Source organism: Candoia aspera, chromosome 3, assembly GCF_035149785.1.
Source record: "Candoia aspera isolate rCanAsp1 chromosome 3, rCanAsp1.hap2, whole genome shotgun sequence".
Lineage (NCBI taxonomy): Eukaryota > Metazoa > Chordata > Lepidosauria > Squamata > Boidae > Candoia > Candoia aspera.
Window position 1 is genome coordinate 181471546 of NC_086155.1, and position 27125 is coordinate 181498670.

Here is a 27125-nt window from a genome sequence, read left to right on the forward strand (position 1 = left end):
GGTTGCAAATGCTTTCTCCTAGAAGAAAGCCGCCTCTTTCTTCGTTCTTCCCTACACAAAACTTTGTCTCCCAGCAACTGAGAGGCAGCGTCACTTCCTCCGCCCCCTCAGCAAGCAAGGCAGGGAGGCCCGGAGCTGCTCCATTCAGGGCCAGCGGTGCTTGCTGGCGGCCGAGGAGGGGAGGAGGCCGTCCGCGAGGGCCACGTGGGGCCGCCGCTGCCGGGGAAACCCCACTGGCCGAGGAGGCTGGGGCGATGCAGCATGGCCGCGGCGGCGCTGGCCGAGGCGGTTTCTAGCAGCGGCGGGAGCCTGGACGGCAGCGGGGGCTCCGGCAGCAGTAGCCGGCATGAGAAGAGCTTGGGGCTGCTCACCACCAAGTTTGTGTCGCTGCTGCAGGAAGCCAAGGACGGCGTGCTCGACCTGAAGGCGGTGAGCTTGGGGCGGGGGGAGGCTGGAAAGGGAAATAAGGCGGTCTGAGAGGTTCGGCGGGGAGCCTCCGCACGGAACCTTTATTCCTGCCTTGGAGCAGCTGCCCCTGGCCTGGCATCTGCGGGGATTAAGAGGAGCGCGAGATAGCCGGGGGGGGGGGGACTCGTGTGTTTCCAAAACCTGTCCGTTCCCCCTTCACTTTTAACAACAAAGGTTCTTTTAAGGAAAGCAAACAATCGCCCTGCATGCGTTACCACAGCCCGTTTCACCAAAAGCATGAGAAGGAACGTGTTCGGCGGGCGTTCCTGGCCGCTTTTCTGCATCATCCCCATTTTATCTTTAAAAAAGCCTCGTAAAGGGGGCTGGGCTGGGCTTCCTGATTTACACCTGTATTAACATGCGATACCATCTTATTTCTGTCTCAAAGCGACTTTGTTCATGCATCTTTGGGTAAAACCACCCTTTTCTCTCCCCAAGAGCTCAATTTCTTCTAGGCCCTCCTTTTCCTAATCCTTTTTTACTTATACAAACAAACCTGAGCGGTTGGTTAGCCTGCAATAAAGTTTCTGGCCAAAAGTCATATAATACTTTCCTGTAGGCTGAGCAGAGGTTTAAATTCAGGCCTTTCTCCAAGGCTATAAATCAGCCTTCTCCATTCTCATGTCTGGTGAATTAAGACGCTAATGCCATACTTCTCAAAACTTGTGTTCATGTTCAAGATAAAAATGGTAAGAGATGTAAGTGTTGTTGTACTATTAATGTCTCCCTGGGTAAGCAGTGGGACAATGATCGTTCCTTTGTTCCTGAGAAAGCCTGCAGGTAGGACTGTGGCCTAAACATTTGCTGCTTTATCAAGAAGTAAGTGCCAGTGAATGTGGTAGAACTTATGTTCAAATTAAGATCATCCTGTTCTTCTTGGTAGATTTCTCTACCTTGTGTTAAGGAGTGAAATTACTTTCAGGAGATGTTCAACTGGCATTGATACTCAGCTCAGTAAAATCTTGATCACGTTCTGTCTAAGGCAGGAATGAGCAGTCTGTGGTCTTCACCAGCTGCTTTTTTAAAATCAGGATTGCTGAAAACTGATATCATTCCTTACCATTTTTAATTGGAGTACTGATGGAAACTGCAATATAGTTTTCTAAAGTAGGCACGTTATAGTTAAAATACAAAAATCACTGCCTTCCTGTCCCAATTTTTATATAAACCCTGTCCTTTTCTTCAGCCTTAATCGTAAGTGTGGGTCTGGCCATCAAAAGGTCCATCCCTGACTCAAGGGCAGGTCTAGACACTTACCTAGTAGTAGATCCTCTTTAAATGATAGAGAGCTATATGTGTTAACCTTGTTTTCCAATTTACACATGATGTAAAACAAGTAAGTTGAACCCAGATCAGTTTTTCAGTTAGGTAAATAACATGTGATTTATATCCAGTGATTTCAGTACAAGTGGACTTAAACCTGACTCCACTGAAATCAACAGTGGTGGGAGAAGATTAACTCATTTACCACTCTACACAAGGAATAGTCCTATCATGTAGTAAATTAAGGAGCACAGGGGATGTATGCATCCATTCTACCAAGGGAAGAATATTTTGACTGGGTGAACCCATGGTGTACATTGGACGTATCATATCATATGAAGGTTCTATTTTCATTCCAGTTATAAGTGTATCTGGTTAGATAACATGCACTAGTGATCTGTTTAGATGTGAGTGAACTGTTACCCTTTGCTTTTAGGGGTTTATAACATTTCAATCTCATCGTAATTGGAATATATGGAAGAATGTATTATATAAGTTGCTCTATTCATGGGATTTATTTCTGCACCTGTTACTGCTATTTATAGCTGTTACCACTGTATATAAATTATATGTATGTGTGTGTATACATACACACACACACATTTAATGAGTAGGATGCTATATAACACAACAACAAAAAGGGGTAAAGATATTTGGTAACCTGTGATGTCCATTAACTATAATGGACATTTACTACATTTCCCTTGTATGTCTACTCACATGATTTTATAATCCAGTGTAATTTTTGAAAGGGAAATATGTTTGTTGTGGATTCATGTATCACTTGAGAGGTTCACTTTCCTTAATCTATGCTTTGGCATAACAAAAATATATTTTTGGTAGGTGTGCCATTTTGAAAGTGTATCAGATAGTGTATAGGTGAATGTCTTTGACCAGGAATATCAAGATAGCTTTCCAGACCTATATCCAAATAAGCTTTAGTGTAGATGTGAAGATTGGAAGTGGAATATGACCTACTTACATCTCTTGCTACGCTAAAGCATCCCCCCGTCCCACCCCAGTATGTCACGTCCCTTGCGGGGGGCATAAGACATGCATATACTTAAGACACCCTCTTGCAATTTCTGATCTTCCCCTTCCAAATTGGGCCTTGTCCCCACCCACTTTTAAAATGCAGTTCCCAACATTCCACCTAGTGGTTGGTGAAGCCTTGGGCTGAACAAAGTTGTGTACCCTATTTTAGAGCATGATGGAGATTAATTTTCTAAGGTCACAGTCATAGACAATCTGTTGGAAACCATAATTGCTGGGGATAACTTTTGGGTGCTAAAATTGAGCAAGGACACATTCTTTCCCTGCCCATTTGGATAGCAGGCGTATCTTTAGTTTAAATATCTAAATTGAGAGTGTGCAGCCTTTTTGTCAAATTAAAAAACTATCCTGATTTCCAATAAGCACCTTTCTACCAACAGCACGAAGAGCACACTTCATTTTATTCAACATCTGTCAGAGTCTATTAAACTAGGCAAATTATAGAATGCAGCAGTCTTCCCAGATGTGATGCCTTGGGATTATGTGAGATCAAATCAAAATGTCTTTAAAATAGCCAGTCAGGAAAGGCTATTCTGAAGAAATTTTAGTCTCACAGTATAGCTAAATTGTGGATAAATCATTTTAGACTTACCTATAGCTGCAGTAGAATTGGACTAATGAGAAGTTGGGTTTTTAATTTTATGATTAGGCGTATGTACAGTATGTCTTTAGATTTACACAGTTATAAATACCATTGCATGTAGACTGGATCAAAATAACAGGGAATGTGGTTTGCATTGATTCATCAGTATGAACTTGCAACAAAACTCAGTGACAAAGCAAGTACTTTGTTTTGGGTTGAAAGTGTATCTGTGTGTCCATAGGTTACACCATCAATTTATCATTTTTACTGGGATAGAATAAGGCAGGCAACTTTTGAGAGGGAGGGCAGTAAAGGGGGCTATGCCAAAATATTTTTATAAATATAACATGTACATGTATTTTATACTTTTTTTTTTTTTGGCCTTCAAGTCAGTGTTGACTTGGGGCAACTGCCAGGACTAGTCGCTGTAGTTTTCTTGGCAAGATTTTCAGAAGTGGCTTGCTGTTACCTTCTTCCTGAGGTTAAGAGAGAGTGACTGGCTTAAAGTCACCCAGCTGGCTTTGTGCCTAAAGCACAACTAGAACTCACAGTCTCTCAGTTTCTAGACTGACTGACTAACCACTACACCAAACTGGCTCTCATTTTATATATGTTAGGCACATTACATTTACTGGCATCTAAAATATGTCTTTTACTACTTATCTTGGTAAAAAAAAAATGAAATATTGCACCATTGATTGAAGGAACAAAAAAGGTATGTTTCACCCAGTGAGTCATTAAATAGTATTAAAATAAAATCTACTTTCCCTTTAGTAGGGAGCAAATTTAGGCAGCCTTGTCTTTCAAGGGTTTACATTGGACCCATGCCAATACAAAAATTACTGGCTCAAATCTTAGGCTGCTAATCATGTTGGCTGCTACTTGCAGACTGAACTTTACTCTCTTTCTGCTGTTGCTTTTAGCACAACTCTGGATGAAATAAGGAAGCATGTGCCTAAGAATATCTCTAATGTCCCTGATCCTAGTTGAGTTACATCCCTTTTTTGCCCATAAGGTACATAATACTCACTTGGGATTCAGCTGGTGAAATTCATATTCCTTTAAAATTTGGCAAAATAGCAGGTGGAAATCCACGGTAAAAATTACACTTCCTTAAAAAGTATGTCAGGGGTAGGGTCTACCTATCTTTGCAACAGTGACTTGCCATTTTTCCCTCTTTTTCAGCACTCCTCTTGGATGAAAATGACAGATTATTCTTCTGAGTCCTGCTCAAGAGGGTCCCACCATCTTTTTGACTCTGCCTTCCCTCTCACCCAGTTGACTCATGCATGGTTAACTCCAAAAGAATTCATTTCCATGTGGGGAGTTCCATAGGCGTGTTTTCAAGAGGTCACTTGTATAGGCATTTTGTTTGATTGCCCCTGTTCCACAGGCAGGGAGGGTGGTCTGAGGCCTCTAATTGTGCATCGGTCTCCTTGGCAGGTTGTGATTAATATTCCCTAGGAGGCTTGTACAAATGCACTGCAGCTGCCTAATGAGCCTCCCCTTTTGCCCTTCATCTCCCTATATTGTTCTTTTTTCTCCCTTCTCTTCCCAGGCTGCTGATACACTGGCTGTACGACAAAAAAGGCGGATCTATGACATCACCAATGTTCTGGAGGGGATAGATCTTATTGAAAAAAAGTCAAAAAACAGCATCCAATGGAAGTAAGAGAAGCAATTTATGTATACTTTTATATACACACTGAAAATTAGAAAGGTAACATTCTTCCACTGTGGTGATGAACTTAAGGAATTTGTATTTATTTTGTATATATTATTTATTAGGATACTTCTGAGCTGTTTTTTATAGACAAACTCAAGCAGTTTAAAGAGTTTGTAATAGAAACTTTTTAACTTACTTTGTAATCAAGTTCTTGAAAGCCATCGCAGTGTGTAAAAGAGGCATAACACTGACCAGTCAGGATAGAAGGCATCGCAAATTAACCAAAGTCCTAATGAACCAGTATGGGCTTCAGCTGATTTTAGAGCTTACAAGGCTGGGCATCCACCATCAGTTAGCAGGGAAAGAATCTACAAATGATATGGAGGATGTCCTGTTTCACTTTTCCACAGTGCAAATTGCTTGCCAAGGTAGCATATTAAATAGACATTCCTGTTAGATCATACTATTCAGTCCTTGATATAATATGTATTAGTGATCATCGATTTCTGTATTTTCAGCAGGCATTGCACTTCAGATAGTAGGAAACTTCAGCAGAAATAGGAAATACGTTTTGCACCAGTGCCCATAAAAATGTACAAAACTGCCTTATATTAAGTTTGACTGTGCATTTGGCTCAGTGTCTTCTGTTCCTCATCACTGGGATGATGATAAGAGTCTTTTATAGGCCTGGTTGGAGATGTTAAGGATCAGACTGGCAATTCTTGAATGCAGATTATGTATCTACCAATGAGCTACAACCCTTTTCCTGATTACTAGGGATCAGGTAATAGAAATTTTGCAGTTTTAGGGCACATGCTCAGGATATGATATATGAAAATAGTCTCTTTCAAAAATTATTTTTTTTCTTCCTTAGAATGAAACTTAACATTCTTACATTTAAGGGGTCTTCTTTATAGCAGTGTTAAACCCTTTGTCTCCCATGCTAAAACTAGTTGCAAGTGAAGCCATTTTAAGACATTTCTCTCCTTACAGGTAGTCCTTGGTTAACAACCATTCGTTCAGTGACCATTCAAAGTTACAACGGCACTGAACGAATGGTACTTATGACTGGTCCTCAAAGTTCCAGCTGTCCCAGCACCCCTGCAGTCATGTGATTGCAATTCAGGCACTTGGCAACTGGCTCACACTTAGGATGGTTGCAGTGTCCCACAGTCACATGATCACCACCTGCAACCTTCCCTGCTGGCTTCCCACAAGCAAAGTCAATGGGGAAGCTGGCAGGAAGATACAGGTCCCAGGATGCTCACAAGCAGGCCAGTGGGTGGGTAAGTGGCTGCTGCAGTGTGGCGCAAGCATGGCGGGGCCAGTGGTGGCTACTGCCAGGTGGGGGAGGTATACAGATGGCTGTTGCAGGTGTGTGCATGCTAGAGTACAAGATCCCTGGAATGTTGTTCCATAGCTGGGCTCCTCAGGAGAAAAAGCCATGGGAGTGTGAGTGACTTACAGGATCAACTTGCAGCCTTCCCTGCCAGCTTCCCCATTGACTTTGCTTGTGGGAAGCCAGCAGGGAAGGTTGCAAATGGTGAATGCCACAAATGCTTGTGGAAGGCCGGCTTGAAGTCACGAGAAGGTCCTTGCTTAACGACCTGCAGTCCTTGCTTAACGAAAGCAATGGGGACTGCCAGGATTGCCATTCCTAAATGACATCATGCTTTACGACTATCACTTAGTGACAGAAATTCCGGTCCCAATTATAGTCGTTAAGCAAGGACTACCTGTATTTCAATCATTCTTCAGCTTTGGCAACAATACTGGCCAGGTGTTCTATCCAGACAGCAGTTATTAGTCCCTGATTGGTGCATTTGTCTGAGTCTTTAGCTGGGAAAGTAAGCAACAATCACTTTCCTTTTCAGGGTGGGTCTTTGAGGACAGGTGGTTTCCATGATGGACCTTTTGTACAAGCCCCCTTCTGTTGACTCTGTCTTGTACCTGACATATTTCCCCCTGGCATATTCGCCAGTGGACCAATTGGGAAGGAAGGAAGAAAGGCAGGCAGGCAGGTGCTGTCTTACCATTCTTTCTGTCACTTGGGCTAGAAGGGGAAACTGGCAAAACTTTTGTCACTTTCAGACATAGATGAACACAACTTAAAAGACTGAAACACTGCTGCTTTTTTTCCCTTAACTAATTTTGTCTACTTGTTGTGACTTCATAATATTGATAACCTTTTGCTTTAAGAGGTGTAGGGGCTGGTTGTAATACAAAGGAGGTCATCGAGAGACTGAGATACCTTGAAGCAGAAATTGAAGATCTAGAAATAAAAGAAAAGGAGCTGGATCAGCAGAAACTGTGGTTACAACAAAGTATCAAAAATGTTAAGGAAGATTCCACCAATAAACGATATCCTTTGAATGTGCAGTGTAATTTTTTAGAATAGGGTAAGCCTTCCCCCAGGCCTCTTCTATCCTTTAACATTGATTCTAGAGGGTTAAGAAACCCTCCAGACTAGAGACGGGATTGGGGCAGGAGACAGAGGAATAGGAAGTTCCACTGTACAGGTAGGTTTCTGCCCCTGTTGCATTGTCTGTATATTAATTTCACACTCATTCCCCCACTCCATGTTACATTGGTCTAGAGGGGCCTGTAGGACATTGGGCACTGCACTGAATTTGAACAGTGGGAAAAAGAAAGAAAGAAAAATCTCTAGAGTTATAGAACTACACAATGGCATATTTGCTTGAGACTTAGCCCCTTGTTAAAAAGTCATCACTTCCAGTCTGATGGCTCTCTCTCAAAGTCACATCTAAAATGAAAGATGCCGTTTCATTATTTTTGAATGATGCGATTTCACTCATGGGGGATGAACGTCACACAAATTATTCGGAGAGAACTACTTTTTAAAACTTCCCAAATACTTCTTTGAAAATCTCACCAGCTTTACTTCTGTAATCAATTTATCTTGAACAATTCCTTGACAAGACCCACTTTTTCATACATCACTCATGAAGACATTTGTGACTGCTTCAGTGGTAAGCTGAGAAAAGATTAAGTCTGCTTGCAAATTAGATTTCCTACATGGGGCGCACAAGCTGTGTAGTTAGGGTTAATTTAAGCATATACCAGTTGTTTTTCAGAGATCTTACCCCATGAAATCCGCAGGAGCCTTTTAACTAATGACTTATATCTGCTATTCACAGTGCAATGTGCTATCAATTTATACTGAAATATATAATCTGCTCTGTATCCTTAGCCCCTTCTCAGGGAGTAAAGCACAATGGGATTTCTGATTTTCTGATTTCACAAAAATCAGAGCAGAAGGAAACAGCACACAAGGAGCACAGGAGATGAAACTCGTAGAATACATGAAAAAAGTAAAATGGCCAATTTAGAATTAAATAACATTTCCTTCTCATTAAAACATGACTTTGTGTTTATGGACTAACAGTGTTGACTGTTGCCATGTCTTTATATCTTATTTGCCATGTACATTAAAACATGGAATTTCAGACTGAACTGAGATTGAATTGAGAGAATTCATTTAAACAATATGAACAAATTCATTCAATTAATATTTGCCTGTTCCTCCATAAACAGGAGATACACTACTAGCAATTCAGGCACCTTCTGGTACACAGTTAGAAGTTCCTGTGCCTCATGTGGTATGTAGAAATAACTCTTTTGATCTGATTTGGGGAAACCAGGGAATTTACTGAACATTGAGCGAAGTATTTAGTAACCTGAAAAATATATCTTGTTTTTGTAACAGTTTTATAAAGTTTAATACTATTCATGATTCTCAGAAATTGTTTTAAAAGATGCTGTGTTCAATAATTCAGTTATCTACCTAAATTATTGATGATAATGTAAGGGTTATTTAAACTTCGGCTTGGTGTGGTGGGGGTGGTGGTGATGATGATGATGAAGAATTCCAGTAGGATAGTATTTGTCTTTTCAATTGCCTAAGTTTTACTTATAGGTACAAGGGAAAATTGCTAATGGATTGGATCCAAACTTTGTCTTGCATAGAGCAGATTTACTGTTATCAATGTGGCAAGTTAGTTATAACAAACCCAAGCTCCATGTTTTTGGTGGGTCTGCTCCAAAATAAAAAGGTTTGGATCATAGAATCTAATCCAAAAAAATCCACTCTGATCTATTTGGATCATTGTGCAGTAATCCAAATTAAAGCATCCCCACACATCCAGCAAAGGAGAATTCACCACTTCTTTGGGGAACTGGCTCCACTACCAAAATATTTGTACTGTTAGAGCCTTTTTCATAACATTCAGTTGGAATCTACCTGCTTGTATTTTAAAGCTGTTATTCTGTATATGGCAGTCAGCAACAATGGAAAATAACTCCATATAGTTTAATTATTTACAAGATTGCGATACAATGGCATGATGCTCTTTTGTCATTTTGGTGAAAGTAGGATGAGTGGATGCCTATACATTAAACACAAAAAACTGCATAGCTTATTACTCCTCAAAACATTTCATCTATGGATTTTTAGAAAGAATGCTAACGAGCCAAGCTGCCCTGCCTTGTTATTTATTAGTGCCTAGTCAGTGTAGTCAATCTCATTCTGGTGCAGAGAATACACACAACATATTTCTTCTCTAACTTCATATAAGAATTTCTGCCAGGCCTTTTCTAGCTTTCCTTTCAAAAGAGATCTTGAGGGAGTTGAATGGGTTGTTTGTGTGAATATTGTTTCCTGAATGTAGGTTTTTTTGTTGTTTTGTTTTTGCCTCCTCTCTATTTTGTCTTGGTTATCATATTGCTGGAAATAGAGGGGAGATGGGGAAGTGAATTTTATTTCTCATGTATCTCTCTTACACTCATTCTTTATTCACCCAAGTACTCTCTACGTTTAAAAGGAGGACAGATTCAGAATGGTATTGCTGTTGGCTAGTCTTGTTGGAAATAAAATCCTTACTTTTAATCTCAACTAGAAACATTAGTAAATCTCATTTTGTTCATTTTGTTGTCTAAAACCTTTAAAAGCAGTTATTTAATGTCATAATATCTAATATGTAAAGAGGAATGTGGGGCTGTGCCTACTTTATCCTTTTCTTTTAGTATATATAAATTTTGCATATGGTACATTCATTACCACTGAAAAATTATCTACTGATGCGGACTAATGGACCTTTGTTAATAGATTGCAGAGTGGGGTTAGTGAGGAGGATTTGATTGATTGACTGATTATGTACCATCAAGTTAGTGTCCACTCTTAGCAACCACATACATAGATTTTCTCCATGATAATCTGTCCCTAACCTGGTTTTTCAGGTCTTCCAATGGAGCACCCATTGCCACTGTAACTGAGTCCATCCACCCTGCTGTCGTTGTCCTCTTCTCTTTCCTTCCACATTTCCCAGCATTAGAGCCTCCTCCAGAGAGCTAGATCTTCACATAATGTGTCCAAAGTAGGATAATTTGAGCCTGGTCATTGTGCCTTGAGTGAGAATGCTGGGTTGATTTGTTCAATGATCAATTTCTTTTCTTGGCTGTCCATGGTATTCTCAGAAGTCTTCTCCGACAAGTCTTTTCAGAGTTCGAAACTGTCAACACTCTTCCTATCCTGCTTGTTCAACTTTCATTTCCATACAGTGCCACAGGGAATACTATTGCTTGTACTGTTCTGATCTTAAGGAGGATTTGGCTATGATAGTACTACTATTCCCATTAAAAAAAAACCTTTTCTGAATGCTCAGTCGCATACCAGTTTGTGACCTTCAGTTGATCTAAGGTATTGTCTCAGTATGAATTTTTAAAATATTGGTACATGTTCTGGAATCCTGCTGCAATTCCTGAGTCAGAGTAAATTCAATATCTGCATGTACTTCCAGAGAGTTCCCTTTTTTCAACTTCCTATGAAAATTTTAAACATGTGAATATAAAATGTCTTTATCTGGCACACTGAGGAGTTTTGTTTTGGGGTTGTGCATTTTACTTGTTTGTAATGATTTTACTCCATTAAAACTGCTAAATAAGTAAATTTTATGTAGAGATAATTTTATAAAAATGATGATCCCATGTTGAAAAGAAACCAGCTATTAACGAAGGGAAGAAAGCATGTCAGCAAACTGGTTTCCTATTGTTGCAGTGCAAAACTTTCATTTATAATTTTTAATGGAGTCAGTTTCGATTGACTACTGGTTACTAATTCTGTTTTCATATAAAGGACTGTAAGTCTTTCATTTTACTTTACCACTCTCTCTAAAGGGACAAAAGAAATACCAGATCAATCTAAAGAGCAATCTGGGACCTATCCACGTACTGCTCATTAACAAAGAGTCCAGTTCCTCCAAGCCAGTTGTTTTCCCAGTACCTCCACCAGATGATCTCCTGCAGCCTCTATCGCAATCCACAGTTCCTCTGACTTCCTCTAAACCAAATGCAGATCCTCAGAGATTACAAGAGTCTTCAGACCCTAATGAAAAGCAATCCCTTCCACAGACCCCAGTGACAGATATGCCAACAGGTGGGTATAAACACTTCTTCCCTTCTCAGGAATTAACCCAGAAAACTTGGCACCATTGGTCGTTGGATTTTTTTGCACTGCCTTGTCAAGGAATGTGGTTGTATCCTGTATGATTTTTTAGGCTTACTGTACTATGTTCCAGTGTCATATCTAAGTATGCGATTAGGACTGTGATCTCCTAAAATTAATGTATTTGCTAAAGAAAGAACCTTAAAACCAAGCTAGTACTATTAGAAAACACTTTTTAATTACCCAGTGCTGTCTTTTAAAACTGGGCAGCACTTTGGATTCAGTTCCAAGAAGGTTGCTTCAGATTGCAGCTGCACAACTATAGCATCTGTGTGCAGCTCTTTAAAATGATAGTGTTTTTCTCAGGATTCTGTGCAATTATGGGATAAGACACAGCTGCTTTAAAGAACTGCGGATAAGTGCACATTCATTTCCCTGCATACTCCAAAGTATCAGATCTGAACCACTGGGAGCTCAACTATCTAATAATCTACACTGTTCTTTACAGATGGACTAACGTCTTATGGGTTGTGTACTTGGGTCTCAATAGTTTTCTCATTAGAAGTACAATACTGAGAATCACCTCAGGCTATAATATCATAATTCATTAAATGTGTGAGTGGGGGAATATCTTTGTAGTCTGGGAAGTTTAAACGTGATCTTTTATTTGATCTGCACTGAAATCAAATGAGACCATTCTTAATTATCCATAGTTTTGCATTCCATTCAAGCTGAGAAACTATGGTTTCCCACTTTAGAATTGATGATCTTAAAGCAGCCTCTCAAACTGGTTTTAAAATCACAACTTGTTCTGAACAAAACATGAACAATAGCTAACTAGAAACATTATGATTTGATTGCTATCCATCATTAAGAAAACAACAAAGGGGCTCTGTGTAGACAAAAAGCTTGTCCATATCTTAGTAAGCTGAGAAGCAGTGATCTAAACCTGACTGCTACTCATACAAGATTGCTATTAAATCTATTTTAATTTTATTATTATTTATTGGATTTTTTTAATGGATCAGTAGAATGGTTTGCACTTAGCAGGTCAGAATTAGGGTTACAGGGTTAAGTCTTCAGAAATCTTGAAGACACGGAACATCTTTTTGTTAATCATATAAATGCACTGAAAATAAATGCATGCTAATAGCAAGGGGTCTTAGTTTTTCATGCAGTGGTTATTTACAGATTGGATTTCTGAAATTTATTTTACATGGGAAAGCCTTTAAAGACAGGCTAACCCTAATCCAAAATAGATTTATCTGGATGATAAGGCTGCTGTTGGATGTCTGTCAGCATAGCACCAATTTTGTACCAGATGCACTGACTTTGCATAAGTTTGCAGGCCCAATTCAAAGCACTGGTCTTAACTGCTGCCTGAGCATATAAAATCCATTTTGGAGGCCTTCTCTGTTAGGTCCTTAAAACTAAACTGTAGGATTCCATTCATGTTGACTTGCACTTTGACCTTGGCAATGAGCCAGTTAAATAGACTGACGGTCTTGCTCTTCACTGCTGCTTTTATATTGAAATTGTAATTAGTTTTCATATTTGAGCTTCTAGCTAGTATGCAATTAGCTAGCTAGTTACTTCTTTATGTATGTGTATACTAGCTAGTGAACTTTTTGTTTCTTCTTTTAATTCTGTGTTGTCTCATGCTCATATTGGTAATCTTTTCACACTCCAGATCTGTATGAGGTGGCATGGGCTACAAAAAACGAAAATTTAAACAGTGCTCCAAATCTTGCAAAAATGCCAAACTTTGTGAAATTTTAGAGTTTTTGACTGAAATATTATGAGAGCATGCTGAAATCCTGCAGGATTTTCACAAGATCTTCACAAGCCACTCCCCATTTTAAATATAGAATTCCCTTCTCACCCCTATGGGTGGCATGTGTCTTCCTCAGCCTCGGGTCCTCTACCAGAGGCCTGGGTTTTGGGGGTTCTGCACAGTATCTTAGCTGTTCCTAGCACTGCACTCTTCTGGACAGAGAGCTCTGATGTTCCTGGGATCTGTTGGAGCCACTCCCAGTTTGGGGGTCACAGCCCCGAGTGCCCCTACCACCACTGGGACCACTTTGGCCTTCACTTTCCACATCCTCTAGTTCCTCCTTCAGGCCCTGGTACTGGGCAATATATATTTAATTTTGAGGTTGTGGGAATAGGGTTTTCAAAGGCATTTTGGTAGCCAGGGGTGCTGTGTTGTCAACCTGTACTCTCAACGTTTGTGTATTGCACTGAACTACCATGTTGGATTTTAACCTGAAAAATTTCCACTGCTACAGACATCAATTTACAAGGAAGCCCAGCTCCTGAAACACTGTGTGCCAGCATTCCAGATTCTGAATTATATGATAGCCTTGTAACCGAAACCACGCCTAGCTCAAATACCCTTCCTTCCTTCCTTCCACTGGATGTCAATAGTATTATAAAGTCAAACACATTTGACATCGCAAAGATGGATGAGCCTGGAGGTAAATATTGTGTTACATTTAATGTTAATTGGGCAGTATCCTGAAATCCAAAACTTGAAAAGAATGTATCTCACTTTTCTTGTTTGGTAAAAAAAGCTTAGCTGCTTTATTATTTTTTAATTGTCTTATCATTGGCTTTACTTCTGGCGTCAAGCTTTTTCACCTGTAGCCATTGTATAGCTATTGTATATGGTACTGAGCCAAAAGTTCATGGGGGACTAGGCTTAGAACAATATAGCCAGCTTCTTGCATCTACAGTGCAACCATATTACACTTGGGGCACAATTCTTACTTCCAGTAGCTGCTTGATCAGCTTTTCCTTTTGGATCAGCTTTTCCTTTGTGATACCACAAAGCTACCCAGATTGGCTTATAGCTCTTGTAGTGGTCCCAGAGAGAATACCCAAATGTTCCTTGCCTTGCTGATGCCTTCACTGTGTAGAGCAACAAGTTGAAGAACTTCCATCTGGTCATTTCAGCAACACTTCTCTCCAAATCTTTAATTAAGCTTCACAGATAAATCATTTGGAAGGGGAAGAACAGAGAAGGGGAAGGTTGTGGCTGAGAATGAGACCTCCCTGTTTTAGGTTAGTCCTGTATCTAGGTGCATGTAGCATAAAGAGAATATTCTAAATGAACTTAACACTCATTTGTTGGAATCATCTGTGACATTAAAGAAGTCTAAATAATGCTACTTGCACATTAGTTTTGCCCACATTTTAAAAAAAATGTTAGGAGGATGTTTGTAAGGGTTACTGATAAAACTAATACATTTTAGATACTCATAAAGTACTTCCCAAATTCTCTGTGTACTTTATAATGAAAATGTTCTGAAACAGTTTTTGATTGTCTCCTAGCTGATGCTTCTGGTTGTTAGCCAAGGGCTTGGTTTTTTCCAGTATGCTCTTCATATAACTGCCGTGTGGTTGGGGTTTTTATATTCTGATCCTTGTAACTTGAGATCACAGTATTGGGTGTGACACAACTCTTTGTGTTCATTTCACTAAGAGTAGCTTACATGAAGTATTAGAAGACCAAAAGAAAGTTTCAAGAGATTTAAGTGATTGAAGCCAGATTGTTTATTTTGCTAAAAATAGATTATAATCTTGTAACTTTCTTCCATGCACGAGCTAAGTAGATCTCATCACGTATGCTAGGGCAGGTTACCTTTTTGAGGGTGGAAAATGCTTTGCAGATGCTTGAAGGTTTGTTAGTTTATTTAGTAAAAAATGTTTGTTAGGTTTGTCAGAGGCTCAACATACTATTTTGTTTTCACTTTTTTCAGAGTACAGTTGAAGTGGGGGGAGGTGTTTTGGTTTTGCTTAGGCATTTTGGTTTGGCATTCTGCTTATGCATAGTTGTGAATATTGCTTTGTCAACAGGCATAATTAACAGTGATATCATTGATGAACTGATGTCCTCTGATGGTAAGTTTCTTATATTATAAAATTCAATGTAAAGATGTAAAACTGCTTTACAGCTTTGCACAAGTGCTAGTTCATAATCATTCCCTTTTTGGATGGATGTGCACCTGTAGAAACCATAATTTAATCCACTGGTGTAAAAGATTTGGGCAGTGAATTTTCCCTGTAACTAGTGGCATCTGACCCTTTTCAGTACTTCCATTAAAAACAAAGCTATGGTGACATTTGCTTGGAAGCACCAGGGCTAAGAGAAGCTATGCTGAATCATAGTCCAGCCAACCTTCAGAAGGTCACTAACAGGGTGTGAATTCAGTGGCACCCTTAGTCATATTAGTCAGTGGTAGACACAGAAATACTGATGTTGAAGGTCATCAATAGCCATCCTGCCTAGAAGCCAACAGAAGTCAGATTTCTGGAAACTTGGGTTATCTCCTTTGAAACAGACAAACATCAGCAGTGCCCTGCTGGATCAGACCCCTGTCCCATCTAGTCCAGCAATCTGTTCTTACAGTGGCCAACCAGCTACAGAAGGAAGCCCACTAGTCTTCCAGCAGATGGCCTTCAGAGGCAGTCACACTTCCATCAAGGGTAATAACCACTGATCCCCATGACTTCCATGAGTTAGCCCAACCTTTTTTTGAAGCCAGCCAAGCTGGTAGACAGTGCCACATCTCATGGTAGAAAGCCATCCATTGCTTTGACAGTACACACCATTGCATAAGTATAGCCTATGAAGAATTTGTTTGTTCTGATTTCTCTTCCATATTGAACTTAATGGGGTACCACTTGCACATGAATAGTATTGTGTGAACAAAATAACACAAGTAAAGGAATACTAATGGAAAACTAGTATTTGTTTTTAATTCCTGTAAATTCCAAATTACCTTTAATATTGCAGATGAGAGGAATTCATAGCACAATCCCAGGCATCCTTATTTTGAAGTAAATCCAATTGTAGTCTAGGGCTTAGGATGTTCCATCTATAGTACTTTCTGCTGTTCCATTCATGTAGGTTGGACTGAGAGTTCTAATCTGCTGAAGCAAGCATCTAGTAGACTTTTACTCAGAATACCCCTACTGTTCAAAACAGTAGGCAATTTTGGCCAATTTCTTCCTCCTTCTATAGTCCCTGGAACCAATTTTCCCACTTTTCAAGCCAATCTTCCAGTTCTTTTCAGCACGTTTGGGGAGCATAGGGGAATGCTGGGAGAAAGAATCTGGCAAAGACCTTATCTAGCAGAAAAACTCCACTTGGTCAAAAGACTACTGCTGACAAAAGTCTCCCCTTATTCATGGAAGATTCTGCTGCATTCAAACCTATGGTTCAAATTGAATAAACGAAATGGCTAAGATATTTTATATTATTGAAATACTAAGCCCTATTTCAGAAAAAGGTAAAAACAGGAAACAGCTGTTAGTTTAAAATAGTTTGTTCGAAGTCCAAGCCAAAAGTCTCATGTTGTCCAAATTTAAACACTAATTTCATATTCTGAGGGAAACTAAAGTAAGTTAATTTAAGTAAATTAAGTAAATTTTAAGTAAATTAAGTAAATTAAATTTAAAGTAAGTTAAAGTAAACTAAAGTAACTAATTTCATATTCTGAGGGAAACTAAAGTAAGAAATTTACTAATCTCTGGCATTCTCCCAAATAGGCTATGTAATTCAGTTCAATATTAAAGTGCTACGGGAATACTTATATAATACTTCCATTTTAGTTTTTTAATTACTTTTCCCATTATTTTTCTACCCATTGTTAAGTGAAATTCTGATTAAGTCATAACTTTATTCTGTCTAGAAATGTAATAATTATTTAATGTGTAAATTCCTTTTATCTTACATTTTTAACAAGCCATCAGAGAATATTAAACTTTACCAATAACATTAGAGAACAGAGATTTATTTTCTTTTAAATCATAATTTCACTTTAGTGTATAATTTCATCTAGTAATAGTAGACCAACATCCCTAAGTTTAGTCCAGCTCTTTTTGTTGGTAAATAATCTGGCCTCTGGCTATGCGTAGGCTCAGTAGGGATGAAAATCTTCTTCATCTTAAAGAAGTCTTGGAATATTTCCTCTATTGCTTGAGTATTGCCAGTTTGGGGAGGAATAGTTTCCCAATTCCATTATATAAAATCCAGCTGTTCCTTCCAACAGTATACAATTATGCAAATAGATTTCCAGTGTTGAAAGCTATGCCTTCCATTTTGTATCTGGAGTAAATAAAAAAAAAGGCAAAACAAAGGCAAACCATTTTTACTATAAATATGTCCAAACCCCATTCTTACTATTATTTCAAAGATTATGTATTAAAAACCACATTTAAACATTTTGAAATGATACAGGTCAAGACTTAGGTAAAGATAGAAAGCCAAGTTCCTCAATGCTATGTATTACCTATGAGTGTTAATACATTAAGGGTGCCTTGCACACAATGAAGCTTTTGGCTAGAGGTTACTATGAAGTATCTAAACATCCCACAGTTGCTGAGGAATAAGCCTTGGAGGTCTGCCCAAACATTTTTTTCTTGGGCATACCTTCAATTCCTTATTCATGTTATGGATCCAGCAGCCAGGAACCACTTCAGCCTCATCCTTTACTTTTTATTTGTTCCTTAAATTCTGCCTGTAGATAATAAAGGCAGTTGTTTTAGCATATCCATTTTAACTAGATGCTTGGCAGTACTAAACTGCATTGTGAAGGTATTTATTTGCCTTAATTAATCATTTGATTTGTCTGAGTTACAGAACAAACCTAAACTTAAAAAATTAGAATTGAAACAGTGTTCAATAGCAGTGATTTGTTCATCACGAAGTATTTGTGAACTATGCTTCTTTTAAAAAAAAATCAAATTTTTATTGAGCATTTTTAAGAAAAGGAAAAGACATACAAAAAGGAAAAAGGAGACAAGAAGGAAAAATAAAGCAAGCAATATTAGAATAATATTCCAGTGGTAAACATCTTATACCAGTTCTCTTTAAGTATAGTATTAATGAGAATTTAATGTTTTTCTTCCATTGACATTCCCATTACTGCTTATCAGTTACTCTATCTACATTCTGCATCCATTTAATCATACTGTCTTTAAATTGTTTGGTTTCCGAGTCATATCTCACCAACCATTTCTAAATAAGACAAATTCTCTGAATGTTGTGTTAACAAGGTTTTCAAATTCAGTCAAGTCTGTGAACTCTGCTTCTAAATATATTAGCTTGATAGAAAGGCAAACATACAAGATAAGTATTATATAAGTATTCCCATAGCTAATGGAATAGGATCTCCCAAATTCTAGAACAGATGTTCATATTTCAAAACCTTGGACTAGATAATGGAAGTATGTAGTATCAGTGGTGCTAGGACCAGGAGAAGGGGAATAATCCAGTTGCATTCATACATATAAGTGAATCAATATAATGATGCTCACTTTGCTTGAATAATATTAACTATGCATAACTGAAGGCACTGTCTTACAGTTTTTCCTCTGTTACGGCTGTCTCCTACACCTGGAGATGACTACAGCTTCAACTTGGATGATAATGAAGGAGTCTGTGATCTCTTCGATGTTCAGATCTTGAACTACTAGATTTGATGCAACCAGATTTTCTCATCTACCTCTAACTATGTAATACTGTAGATGCAATTTTGTAATTCAAGTATTTAAAATAATGAATGCAAAACTTCCATAATTGACCAATGCTGGGTATAAATTTTTCTTTTAGTTTGTTATTGTGAGCAGTTTTTAAACTTAATGACATGCAGAGCTGATACTCAAAGAAACGTTAGAGTATCTCAAGGCAGTTACTTACAGGCCTAATTTTCTTCTTTTTTTTTTTTTTAGGAAGCAGAATTCATAATTCTCCTACTTTTCTGCTTCCACTAAAACTAGCAAATCTGGTCCGTTAGGAACTCCCTACAATCATTCCAAAATTTTGGCCATATGTTTCAAACTTCCACTGCCAGTTGCAAAATAAAGGACGGTTTCCTAGGTTATGTTCTCTCCCAACTCCCTGGGGTGAACCCAAAAAATGTTCTGTGGAGGGTGCCTTCTTTATTAGCACTTTAAATGTCTTTTTGTTTTCTTTATTTCTCGCATTCCTAGATTAAGGAAAGCACTATTTGTAGTTCATATTAGAGAACAGCAATACTTGTATATTAACAAGATTTTTTAAAAATAAAAACTATACAAACAATGGTTTGTGACATACCAGAAGATGTGATTTTCACATAGATATACTGTTTTGCACTACAACTGAGACAGTAAGTCAGCAGCAGCATCTACATTAGCCGGCTTGTCTTCCTGAGACTTTGGAATCTGAAAAAGAGAAATATGTGCATCTTGAAATGTTCTGAGTGCTAAAGACTTCATCAGCTAGTGTGGGCTTTTCTAAGGGATACTATCTTCAAAACACTTTTAGCTATTTCAGAAGGGGCAACCCATGCTTCTGAGGCTGCTTCTGCTCAGATTGCAGAAATGTCTGGTGTAGTATTTTTTTCTTCTTCTGTGTTCTTTATCTGCAGTGATTGCTTATTGATGGGGGTCGGGGTGGGGAAACATTACAGTACTGCAGAAACACATTTTAAAACATTGGTACTACCCAGCAAAATAGACTGCATGTGTGAACACTGTAAGAATAGCACCAGAGGATCTCTGCAGTTGGGAAAATACATTTATCATCCCGAGGATTAGAGAATATTTCAGGATGCTTTCCTCCCCCTCCCCAAGTAACATAGATGGCTTGTTCTGAGGTGCAACATACATGCTTTAGCAAAGGTGCCAGCAAAACCATGGGGACAAGATGCCTTGACTGTCTGCAATATATTAATATACTGTCTGCAATATATTACCCAGTGTCCCAGGTACCATAGGGTTAGTCAAATTTCCCAGCCTCTAGAAATTAGGAAGCTCAAAAAATACAGTTCCTATCCCCTTGACCCTCAGACATGGGATCTGGAAGGGTGTGAAGATTCACAGGGTCTCTCCAAGTGGACAGACAGTGTATTTTGCATTGTTGGAAAAAGGAAGAACTTTTTACTCTCGGGGAAAAAAGGCAAGAAACATCCCTCCTCCCTGCCAGTCTTGCTGCGCCCAAGAATGTATCACAGAGGATCAATAATGTGTTTAAACAAATAAACAAGTCTTTAGATCACTCCAAAAAAGATACAGAGATCAGAATTTGTTTTCATATGAACTCTTACCTGAAGTCTCTTTGCAGAATCTGACGGAACAGCTTTGGACAACTGTTTCACGTTTTTCTGTATTTCTGTAAATACCTTATTTATCTCGCGAACTTTTTCATCGTTCACAATATTTATCTTTTGGGGAATAAGAAAAACAATTTGGCCTTTTTTATATCAGGGTGAAACTGAAGCATGAAAGTGCAACTGCTGTAAAATTTAAACTGAATATGCCATGTTCTACCGTCACTTTGAACAATGAATCTGTTTAATTTTCATTAACTTACAATAAATCATTGTAAAAGTTTGGCACAGGAAGATGCAAGTCACCGAGATAAGCATTTGTACAGAATTTTTCAGTTCCTTTCTTCAGCAGAACCAGCTCAATATCTGTTCTTTAAAACCTAGGGCCCTAACTAGCCAAAGGCATTAACAAGTCAAATCCATAATACTTTTGGTACACATGCTATAGGTGTGTGAGCACTGAAATCCAACATACCACACCTTTCACCTATGCCTGTTCCATTCCTGGGTTGCATGTGTATATCCTGACTGCTGATAAACCGAGTTCACAGTTGCCCTCTGCTAAAGATTAGCTGGTGCTGGGACATCAGCTCCAGACGTTTTAGGAAAACAATCATGATTTTTAGGAAAGACTGTTTTATTGACCAGTTAAACCTGTATCAATTACCAATATGAAAAAGAGGCAATTTTGGGAAACTGATCTAATCATTTACAAGAGGTTTAAAGGAATGGAGGCAAAACTGGATTACACTTCCTGGTCCTAATCCTGACTTCAGTACATTCAGTAGAAGAAAGGAATTCTACATGAGCAGACATTTCGGCACTATTATAAATCTTTCACAATCAGAATTCCCAATTGCATATACCAATCTTATGTTAGGATGCATAGCTGGTACCTTCTCAACATCCTTTCTCTAGTCCTAAGAGCCTCTCAGCTGCTAAAATCTGAAGGCATGATTTTCTACCATTTGAATTTGGAAACAGCTAAGCCTTAAACTAGAAGCAGTTTGATGTTTGGTTAAGGCATCAGGCTAGAAACCAGGAGACTGTGAGTTCTAGTCCCACCTTAGGCACAAGGTCAGTTTGCCAGTCACTTTCTCTCAGCCCTAGGAAGGAGGCAATGGCAAACCACTTCTGAAAAAACCTTGCCAGGGAGACTTGCCCTGGCAGTCTCCGAGAATTGGACATGATTGAATGGATGAAAAAAAAAAGCCATAAACTATGCAGATTATGGTTAAGAAACCTATCAAAAAAGCCCAGACTCCTCTAAAAAATAAGCTCAGCCTCCACTTTGTCTCTCAGCTCCACCCCTGTGATAAATTAAGCCACCATGATTGCTTAATCCTGTCCTGTACTGATGCTACATGTAAGATGAATCCTGCCAGATCCATTCAAAAGGCATATTTAGTTGAGCAATCTACTCTGGCAGTGGCTAAGCAAAGCAGAACGTGTTTGTTAGCACATCTCTGCTTGGGTTCCCTAGGACTGGTATTGAGACATATATTGTATCTGGCAGTAGAAATAATATATAGCTATCTTCATGACGGTGGCCAGTTTCTCCTGGCATTCATAACAATATATTCTGGTAACAAATTCCATAATTTAACTACGTGTGGGCAGATTTCTACCCACCTTGTAATTACCATCATTGAACAACCTTGAGTAATCCCCTATTCTAGTATTTGGAGAAGGTGCAAAGTGCCATCTTTTATTCATGTTCTCCTCAAGCGTTTCTATCATTCTATCTATTCAGTACTCTAAACCAAAATTGCCAAGCTGCTGGAATATTTTACTTCCTGTGATGCTCCAGCCTTTGATCATTTAGGCTGCCTTTTTCTGTATGTTCTCTGCATGTTCTCCAACTCTGTGGTATCATTTTACAGATGTGATGAGAACACAACACAATATTCCAAATGCTGGTTGAGTTGGACAGCCTTATAAATTGTACAGTAAATTATAATAAATATAAAATATAATATATAATATATAATACATAAACAATATAATAAATATAGCATAGTTTTGTATACAGCTGTTGGCAATGCTATTTTCAATTTACTAAGGAATCCCAACACTAAATGTGTTCTTTCCACCTATTATAATGGGTTCAACATTTTATCAAGCTATATACACACATAAAGCTCCACTCTAGAGAAAGAATGGAGAATATATTTCATTCACTTTTGGAGCATTCCCAAAGCTGAAGTTTTCTTGATGGGATTTTAATTGTCAGAATTCCTAACAAAAAACATCCCATCAAGGAAAGCTGCATTATAGACATGGGCCTGGGAGTAAGGCTTGTATAGCCAGATAGCCAAAATCCTGTGGTTTTTCAACACTCTGCAATTTAATGTGTACAGCACAGACACAGACATTTTTTAAGTATCACCTAAGAATCATCTAGTACATACCTTTTTTAGATTGCTTGCCACTGGTTTTGCTTTACTTTTAGCCTTTAATATTTTTTTATTGGCTATATGGAATACATTGGTCTGTTTCAGGCCTTTTACCTTATTCTTGCCCATTACCTAAAAAAAAAAAATTAAAATTGTGAAATAATTAGCCAAAGACTCAAGTTAATGATTTAAATCACACCTGCTTCACTAGTTGGGAAGATATATTAATCATTTCTGGTATATTCATTATTGTTGCTTGATATAGCCTGAATACATATCTTCAGTACTCCAGAATAGAGTAGACCAGAAATATTGGAACAAGGATAACTGTTTCGGCAGTTGGCCTCTGTACAGCACCACACTGAAGCTGAAAGGAAACAAACCCAAATGGTAGTGAAGTCAGGACTTTCAGCTGTAATTCAAGGGGTTTGACAAAAGTGGAGCGCTAACCATTCAGGAAGTACAGCCAGTGGCATACACACACAGCCATCATTGGTGGCTCATAAGTAATGGAATGAATGGCTGACAAGCAGCTGCATGGCCAGATGTGGCCTGTTTCCTGGATACTCCATGACCAATCAAGCAGATAAAAGGCTTGGAGGTGGTTCTGAGTGTTACATTTGCATTTGGTAGCTGTTCACTGGAACTCTCAACATGAGGTCCAAAGATGTGTCCATGCGACTGAAGGAGGCCATCATTAGGCTGAGAAAACAAAATAAACCCATCAGAGAGATAGCAAAAACACTGGGAGTGCCCAATACAACAGTTTGTATCCTGAAAAAGAAGGAATTAACTGGCAAGCTCAGCAAGAGCAAAAGGCCTGGAAGACCACGGAAGACAACTAAAGTGGATGACCGCAGAATTCTGCTCACGGTGGAGAGGAACCCTTTAACAACATCTAGCCAGGTCAAGAACGCTCTTGAGGAGGTAGGCATGTCACTGCACACAACATCTGCAGTCAAGAGACAGCTTTATGAATGTAAATACAGAGGCTTCACAACAAGGTGCAAACCACTGGTAATGCTCAAGAACAGGAAGGCCAGATTAGACTTGGCCAGCAAATACCTAAAAAAGCCTGCCCAGTTCTGGAATAAGATTCTTTGGACTGATGAAACCAAGATTAACTTGCACCAGAATGATGGGAAGAGAAAAGTACAGAGAAAGAAAGGAACAGCTCATGATCCAAAGCATACCACATCATCTGTCAAACATGGTGGAAGCAGTGTTATGGCATGGGCATGTATGGCTGCCAATGGAACCAGGTCACTTGTGTTTATTGATGACCAGATTGCTGATAAAAGCAGCAGGATGAATTCTGAAGAGTATAGGGCTATACTTTCTGCTCAAATTCAGCCAAATGCTGCCAAACTGATAGGACGCCGCTTCATCTTGCAGATGGATAATGACCCAAAACATACAGCCAAAGCTAACCAAGAGTTTCTCAAGGCAAAGAAATGGGATGTTCTTCAATGGCCAAGTCAGTCATCTGATTTCAACCCAATAGAGCACGCGCTTCACTTACTGAAGACAAGACTGAAGGCAGAAAGACCCACAAACAAGCAGCAGCTGAAGGCAGCTGCAGTAAAGGCCTGGCAAAGCATCTCGAGGGAGGAAACTCAGCATTTGGTCATGTCCATGGGTTCCAGACTTCAGGCAGTCATTGGCTGCAAAGGATTTTCATCCAGGTATTAAAGGCGATCCTTATGTTTATAATGATGGTTTGTTCCATTACATACGGAGGCACCAACGATGGGGGTGTATGTATGCCACTGGCTGTACTTCCTGAATGGTTAGCACCCCACTTTTGTCAAACCCCTTGAATTACAGCTGAAAGTCCTGACTTCACTCGCATTTGGGTTTGTTTCCTTTCAGCTTCAATGTGGTGGTGTACAGAGGCCAAATGCCAAAACAGTCATCCTTGTTCCAATATTTCTGGTCCTGACTATATGCACAATCATCAGAAACTCTTCCATACTCAATCTTCCTTATGCTGCCTTTTCTCTCCACACAAAATTTGGTCCTCTTCAGTTTTTAGAGTTATTTTGCTGATGGAGAGAAAGAGAAAGTCCTAGGTCCCTTTACATCAGTGTTTCTCCTCCTCGGCAACTTGAAAATGTGTGGACTTCAACTCCCAGAATTCCCTAGCCAGCATGGCTGGCTGGGGAATTCTGGAAGTTGAAGTTCACACATCTTCAAGTAGCCAAGTGGAGAAACACCTCTGCTTTACATAATTCCCAGTATTCTGTAGGATCAGCTTGGAAAGAATAACAAGGTAGAGAAAGCAAGCAGAGTGCAGTTTCTGAAATTCTTTCAAACCAACATCTAGCCATGGCCATAGGAGCTATTGCATCTCTGTATGTTTCTGAGGATTTTTATGCACAGAGGAAACATCTGTATACTCTAATCTGAGTCACTTAAGTGGGAGGGAGACTTGCACATTAAACCAAAACGGTAGAAACTACAACCAGAAAAGAGACTTCATCCACTAACATAACTAAAGAGACTTCCTAAATTAATGAATTGCAGGAAATGTTAAGACCTTCAGGAAAGAAAACAGATAGGGTCTACAGGCAGAGCATTCTATAATGTGGATACCATCCCACTTTTAAGCAATAAAGCCATGTTGCCATATGACTGACCGCCCCCCGCACCCACAACACATGATTCCCAAAGACTAGGCTGAATAGTGAACAGTCATTTCTGTTGATCTCCCATCCACAATCACAATCTCTGTGTTTCTCTCCACCAGAGGGGGAAAGAAGTTTAAAAATTAGCTCAGACTCAGTACCGGCACAAGTGGAGTGGTGAGAGCTTATCCATCTCTACCCCCTCTGCCCCTTTTTTATTCCCCTTCTGTGGCTTGGGAGGGATGCAAAGGTTTAAAAACAACACAGCAACAGGAGTAAACAGAGTAACCTCATTTCTGTAAAACTGTTCTACGATTTTGTCTTTGCTGACAGCCGGTGGGAGCAACTTATTATGCCTGTCTGGATAATACAGTTGATCCGAGAAGGTAAGTCTCTCTCGCCCGCTCCTGTTGACTGGGTTTAGCTACTGGCCCAACTCACAAGCAGGGAGCGAGTCAAGGGCCCCGGTGAAGCGCGACACACAAACAGGGTCATGACATACTCAATGCAGATTTCCCATGGGTTGGAAGACACAATTGTCTAGAGTTGACCCCAAAACTAAATGTCGTTGAATAATCCCTGTCTGTTTATATAGCTGCCCATATTTATTTATTTAAAACATGTATACTGCCGCCCATCTTAAAACAACTCTGGGCGTCTTATAACCAACGTGGTGGCGCTGCGGGTTAAACCGCTGAGCTGCCGATCGGAAGGTCGGCGGTTCGAAACCGCGCGGCGGGGTGAGCTCCCGTTGCTCGTCCCAGCTCCTGCACACCAAGCAGTTCGAAAACATGCAAATGTGAGTAGATTAATTGGTACCGCTTCGGCGGGAAGGTAACGGCATTCCGTGAGTCATGCCGGCCACATGACCACGGACGGGTCCTTAGGGACAACGCCGGCTCCAAGGCTTAGAAACGGAGATGAGCACCGCCCCCTAGAGTCGGACACGACTGGACTTTACGTCAAGGGAAACCTTTACCTTTACCTTATACTGCCGCCCATCTTAAAACAACTCTGGGCGTCTTATAACCAACAAAACAGTATAAAAACCAACAGCACTGAAAATAAAAGCAGAAAAACCTGGCACTTCCATAGGGCACTCTCATTCTCATTCCTCCTGGCTTCGCCCTACCCCAACGCCTGGGGGAAGGGCCAGGTTTTAAGAGTCCTGCGTGGGGAGGGGGTTCCATAGGGCGGGGGCTGCTATTAGCCACGCTGGTCCGAGTTACATCTTAGCATCGCCTAGGCGGCCCACCAATGCCGCACCGTTGCCATAAAACCGCATTCTGCGACCTAACAAACTCACTTTTTATCCTGGCTGAGGATTAGGGGAACTGCAGGCGAGCACTTCAAGAAAGCCCCAAGAGGGGATGATGGCCAAATCGTACCCCCTGGCCTTTACCTCTTCTCCGCAACGGCGCGCGCGACCCTCCGCCAAGACGCCTCCCCGAAGCCTCCTTCCAAACCACTCCACGTGGACACGGGGCTCCTCTTCCTCCTCCTCGACTCGA

The 27125-nt window shown here is 39.7% G+C and overlaps 2 protein-coding genes across 2 annotated transcripts; one reads left to right on the forward strand and one right to left on the reverse strand.

The window, feature by feature from the left end:
• Positions 1-107: 107 nt before the first annotated feature.
• On the forward strand, positions 108-19579 carry E2F5 (E2F transcription factor 5). The gene is made up of 9 exons (XM_063299449.1): positions 108-429; positions 4926-5035; positions 7233-7394; positions 7980-8023; positions 8589-8653; positions 11226-11484; positions 13782-13970; positions 15352-15396; positions 18866-19579. Exons 1-9 carry the CDS (start codon positions 262-264, stop codon positions 18973-18975), a joined length of 1152 nt encoding a protein of 383 aa, XP_063155519.1. The 5' UTR covers positions 108-261; the 3' UTR covers positions 18976-19579.
• On the reverse strand, positions 17104-27125 carry RBIS (ribosomal biogenesis factor). The gene is made up of 5 exons (XM_063299451.1): positions 27017-27125; positions 23003-23119; positions 20589-20705; positions 19598-19704; positions 17104-17605 (listed from the first exon to the last, which is right to left on the reverse strand). The coding sequence occupies exons 2-4, from the start codon at positions 23114-23116 to the stop codon at positions 19636-19638; spliced, it is 300 nt and encodes a 99-aa protein (XP_063155521.1). The 5' UTR covers positions 23117-23119; positions 27017-27125; the 3' UTR covers positions 17104-17605; positions 19598-19635.